The 5,684-nt window shown below is 52.1% G+C and overlaps 1 protein-coding gene across 1 annotated transcript; it reads left to right on the forward strand.

The window, feature by feature from the left end:
- Positions 1–1,487: 1,487 nt before the first annotated feature.
- LOC100829733 (BTB/POZ and MATH domain-containing protein 2) lies at positions 1,488–3,226 on the forward strand. Its single transcript, XM_010239259.3, has one exon. It carries the CDS (start codon positions 1,998–2,000, stop codon positions 3,081–3,083), a length of 1,086 nt encoding a protein of 361 aa, XP_010237561.1. The 5' UTR covers positions 1,488–1,997; the 3' UTR covers positions 3,084–3,226.
- Positions 3,227–5,684: the final 2,458 nt, after the last annotated feature.

The raw sequence follows: 5,684 nt of genomic DNA on the forward strand, positions 1-5,684 counted from the left end.
ATTAATCGGAGGGCTCTCAGAATTTGATTGCATAGCAAACGGACCCGAGAATAAATGATGGGAACCAACTGTCTTTTCCTCAAAAAAAATTGTCTGCTATCATGATAGAATGGATCTACATTTTGTTCGCTGCGATAGGATCCAAAGTATGTGCCAATTATCACATCAGTACCGATCGTATGCTATTTCTGCGAGCAGTTGGATGCATCAACTTCCTGACCAAGTGCTTCTAACACTAGTGGAGTTTTTTTTGAAGAGGGGACACTGGTGGAGTTTTTTTTTCCTTGAGTGGAGTATAGCTGCGCATGGGTGGCCCGGCCTCCGGCCGGCCCGGCCCGAAGCCCGACGTCCCGGTCCGGGCTCGGATCTCACTTTTCTGTCCCAAACCCGGCCCCCGAAATGACAAAACGGGATTTTTTAGAAAAAATAGGTATAAAAATCATTTATTTATTCCGAAAATAATTATTTTAATACTTAAATGGCCTATTTTCAGGGTTTCGGGCCGGACCAGGCTCGAGCTTCAGGTTTCACCGTCGGGCTTTTATGAAGTCCGGCCCGAACCCGGCCTAGCCCGAGGTTTGCGCAGGTATAGAGTGGAGACACTTGTGGGGCTATGTTCATGTTAGAGGGAGGGTGCCGCACTGCCGCCCCCCACCCCAGCCCATTAAAGAAGAAACCATTTGGATTTGGCCCGTTCGCCGCTGGAACCATGTAATTTAGCCCAGTTAGCCTTTTTTGAGCTTTTTTTTTAAAAAAAAACCAGGCTAACTGATGCATTGCATTGCGTGCACATTGACTTCCTGATTGTTACGTCGGTTCAAATTCCTGCAACAAGGCAAGGAGCAGAGAGGCAAGTGTCAGAATTTTACGATGCTAGTTCGACGTTACTAAGACAAGGAAATGAGACCAACATTTTCCCTTTGGTGGCACCTAATGGCGTGATTGGTTAGAGGTACAGTGTTTCTCGTTAGAGGTTCGGCGGTGTCTCCTCTTGCACATGTTTTCGTCTAGGTTATCGCTTTTAAATTTGTGTCCGGCACGAGAGTGAGTTTATTTTTCCTTGGGTATGGGTCTCGAGTTATGATGTCTTTCGTCTTCACCGGAGACACATAGGTGATGTGGAAGCATGATTTCGGTAAGTCACCCTTCAACTACATTAGGGGCACGCCTTCATAGCAGCTGATTTCGGTAGCACATGACCGTTCGATTTTTTTATTTTTTGAGAATACATGACCATTCGAATATGTGACTACAAAGATATCGTGGTGCGGCCTGGACGCTCGGGCTGAGCATTTGGGCTAGCTCCGCGCTCGTTGCGGCTCGCCCCGAGCTCCAATTTTTTCAGCCCCGAGCCGGGCTAAATGCCAGCTCGTTTCGTTCTCGGACCGAGCTAGCCCGACGCGGAGCCGGAGCGGCCCGAAGTTAAGGCCCATTTTCCGCGGCCCGATTCATCCCGCGCGGTCCAGTAAGGAGATAGAGGCCAAACCCTCCCCTCTCATTCCCGACCTGCGCCGCCCCCAAACCCCAGTCTCGCCGACCTCCTTCCACCGCTCGCCCCCTCCCTCCCCCGATCGGCCGCCGCCGGCGCCAGAAAATTAGCTCCCTGGCGGCTCCCGCCGCACATTCCCCCTTCCTCCGCCTCGACGTCTGCGACTCCGTCTTCGTCCTCTCCATCAGCTGCCACGCCGACCGCTGCTGGGCAGGGGAGCGCCTCGCCGTCGTATTCCTCGCCGTCCGCGGCAAGGGCTAGAGACCACCCCGCCGCCTTCCTCTTCCACGAAGCCTCCACCGTCGCCACACCGCCCACGCTGGTGTTGTCTTCTGACTGCTGCACCTCGCGAGCCGGCCCGAGCCGCCTTAACCGAGCTTCTCCTGGCGGCTCGCCGACAGCCACGGCGAGCTCGTGGCGAGCCCGGCTCGCGTTCACCCTACCGCCACGCATAAAATTCCGGCCACAGCGGGCAGGCCGCCAGCAAGAACGAACGTGGACGCGCGACATGTCCACCTCTTCCGTGGCGGCAGCCCTTGCCGCCGGTGGAGGTGGCATGCACTCGGCGTCTGTCGTCGTGGCCGAGGCCGTGTCCGGGTCTCACGTGCTCAAGGTCCAAGGCTACTCCCTGATAAAGGGCCTCGGCGTCGGCAAGTTCATCGGGTCCGTCAAGTTCAACGCCGGCGGCCGTAGCTGGTGCATCAGGTGCTACCCTGACGGCTGGGGTTCGGAATGCACCGATTGGATATCCGTGGCCCTGTTTCTTCTCAACCCTGATGCTACGGAGGTCAAGGCGAAGTACAGGTTCAGCTTGCTCGACCAGGCTGAACGCACACACGTTCCACTGCACACCGAGGCAGTGAGCACATTCTCGGCCAAAGCAAGTGGAAAGGGACATGATAAATTCATCAAAAGGCAGAAATTGGAGCAGTCAGCCTATCTGAAAGATGACTGTCTCGAGATCAGTTGTGATGTCACCGTCCTGAAGGAGATCTGCCTGGCAAAGGACGTCGCGGTGCAGTTTGTCGTGGTGCCACAGTCCGACATACACCAACATTTAGGCGCGCTCCTCTCGGATGCCGGCAGTGAGGGTGCGGACGTGAGTTTCGAGGTCGGCGGCGAGACGTTCGCCGCACATCGGTGCGTGCTAGCCGCTCGGTCGTCAGTGTTCAAGTCTGGGCTTTTCGGTCCGATGAAGGAGAAGACGGCGACAAGCGTGAAGATCGACGACATGGATCCGAGAGTCTTCAAGGCGATGCTCCACTTCATCTACACCGACTCGCTGCCGCAGATGGATAGTGCTGACGCAACAATGATGGCTCAACATCTGCTTGCAGCGGCGGACAGGTATAGCCTTGCCAGACTGAAGTTGATATGTGAGCATGAGTTGTGCAGCAATATTGATAAAAGCACGGTGACCACTACATTGGCATTGGCGGACCAGCATGGTTGTCATGGGCTCAAGGAAGCGTGCTTCAGTTTTCTCAAGTCTCCGGGCAATCTCAAGGAAATCACGGCAAGCGATGACTTGGAGCATCTGATGAAAAGCTGCCCCTCGGTTCTGAAAGAGCTTGTCGCGCAACTTGCTCCTTGATCGATGTGTTTATGGTGTTCAGGAACTCGTCTGGGTTGTTAGCTCTTATTTCTGTTCTCTTTATGCTCTCTTAATTTTGAGGAGCAGATTGTCTTTTCCTTAATCTAATCTAATCAAGACAATTCTTAATGAGCAAGGCTAAACCTACACGTTCGAACTTTCAACGATGCATAACATTCTGTGGCCCACATGACTTGGACTGGAGTTATTATCCACGAATATAGCGAAAGAAAATTCCTCGTAATTTATTGTACTTCATGTGATTCTGAATTCTTGTTGTGATTTTAGTATAAATTTGAATTAAAACCACGACAAAAATTTAGAATCAGAGGGAGTAACAATTATATGGCACGAGGCATTATCGATTCCAAAAATTTGCGTTGGTGCATTAGATCGTACTCATATCAGTTATCACTGCCTCTAATCCCCCGCCCGCAACGGGGCACGACAAAATGTGTCACCAATGTGTGACTTCAACTTTCCCGTGGAGTAATTTGAATCTCTATTATAACCAACAAAGTGAAGGTTACATTCGTTCAACACGACAAGACCTGCTTGCTAGAGCCAAGGCGTATGCCACAGGAACATAGCCAAGGGTTATCCTCCAAGAACAACGCCTCCAGCAAGGGAGCGACATCAACAACGTCGCCATCGTCCGATTCGGCTAGCCAAATCTGGGTTTTCACGCGAAGGATTGGACCACAGGGCATGGAGGTTGGTCGGGGCTCCTCGACGATGCCACCAAGGAGGAAACGACACCCGAGAGCGTCGCCGTCGTCGGCACTGAAGAAGGTCAGGCAAGGCTGTCGCCCGAAGCGCTACGACAAAACAAATGTAGCCGCGACAACCAGCAAAGGAACAACAGCAAAGTCTAAGCAACGCCGACAACCGCACTAGTGCAAGAACCTGAAAGCGCATAGGATGCATCAACTTCCGTCACAGGTGGCTGGGAGGCCGTCATGGGCCAGCTCCAAGGGGCCATCAAGGAGTTCCTCAAGCTCTAGGACAGAAACTAGAGCCAAGAAATTTCCCCAATCATATCTTCTTTCCACCGGTGCAGCCTCCACTACTCGCCCTAGGTGCTACAGCAAGAGGAGTATGAAGATCCAATGCCGGTGTTCAAGCTGAACCTCGACGTCGACTTGCCGGTGTTGATCTACACAAGGAGAAGCTACTGCTGCAGTGGGAGAGCTACACCTCGACGGCCGCCGGTGAGGTGCCAGCCGGAGAAGAGGAAGAAGAATGGGAGTAAATGAATTAATGAAAATATGTAGGGGGTGAGTGCATAAATGGGCTGCGACCTTACAGTGGGCCCCACCTGTAAGAAAAAGTGCCAAATGCGCTTAAATGTTGGCTTTGGGTAAACTGAGAAGATTAGTCTAAAGAAGTGTGGTTCTGCGAGAAAATTATCGAAAAGTGTGGTTCTGTGAGAAGCTTGCCTCAAGAACTGTGGTTCTTTGAAATTTAGTTTTTTTTTATCGAGAGTGTGTGGAAATCATCCTATTTTATCCCCTTCTCCTCCCTTCTCTCCGTTCTACGGTAGCCTCCAGGAAAATCCTTGGAGCCCGGCCCGAATCCAGCTTCTTGCCGCCGGCAGAGCCGGTGGGGAAGAAGATGGAGGAGGTGCTCGGAGCTCCGCCGTAGTTAGGGTACCCTTAGAGGGTTTCGGCTTCTTGCCGGGGTATGGCGCTATGCCGTTAGGGAGCAGGCGGCTGCCGTGTTCGAGCGACGATGGTCGGCGTTTGGCGGCGGAGAAGCTCGGAGGGACTGGAGGGGCAGTCCATGCGGAGGTCGATGCCGACAGCTCCAAGAATAAGCTCGTTTGTTTCCTGGTGTTGTAGAAGATCCAGTGGCTTTCCATTTGAAATTGTAGCCACCATGGAGGTGGTCCTCCGATGAGGTGAAAGCGGCGGACTGAAGCTGATGTGTCGAGGTCGAGCACAACCATGTCGAGGTCGAGCACAACCACGGTGGTCACGGTGGAGCGACGGCGCCTACATACGGCCGCCTGCTTCTCCCTTGCAACCGTATCTTTAGGCCGAAGGGCGGCCATCTTCTTTCCTCCTAGTCAAGAGGCCTTATGGAAGGCAGTTTAGTGTCTGATTGGTCGTCATAGTCTCCAACTATGGCAGCCTCGTTGTCCCAAGTGGTTTTGTCCCCAACGACGGCAAGGTGGATTCCGAGAGGATGCTGAGGACCTGATTGCATTTCTTCTTTCTGTTTCTGGGTCCTTTCTACATTTTCCAGGAACTTGTCTATAGTTCTCTGTCTTTAGAGAGTCCTGTTGTAATATGTGCTAAGTTCACTACTAATGAATAAAATCATCTGGATCCGGAATCCAGCTTTTACAAAAAAAGAAGTCTTCTTTTTTGAAACAGCTAGTTGATGCTCTGCACTGCATGCAGAATGATTTTCCTGATTATCGCGTCGATTAAGCAATTGATTGGAGCAGTAATTGTGAGCATTTGACAAGTATGGGCTGCTATATTGTGGGCCGAAACAAAGAACGGGCTGCTATATTTTGGGCCGGAGCAAAGAGGCCAGAGCCAGCCTCGCCGAACAAAAAATTGGGAATCCAGACTTTTATTAGTGAAGCGCCAG

The sequence above is a fragment of the Brachypodium distachyon genome, chromosome 4 (assembly GCF_000005505.3).
Source record: "Brachypodium distachyon strain Bd21 chromosome 4, Brachypodium_distachyon_v3.0, whole genome shotgun sequence".
Classification (NCBI taxonomy): domain Eukaryota; kingdom Viridiplantae; phylum Streptophyta; class Magnoliopsida; order Poales; family Poaceae; genus Brachypodium; species Brachypodium distachyon.

Coding starts and splice junctions, on each gene's coding strand:
- LOC100829733 (XM_010239259.3), top strand. CDS start 1,998: ATGTCCACCTCTTCCGTGGCGGCAGCCCTTGCCGCCGGTGGAGGTGGC.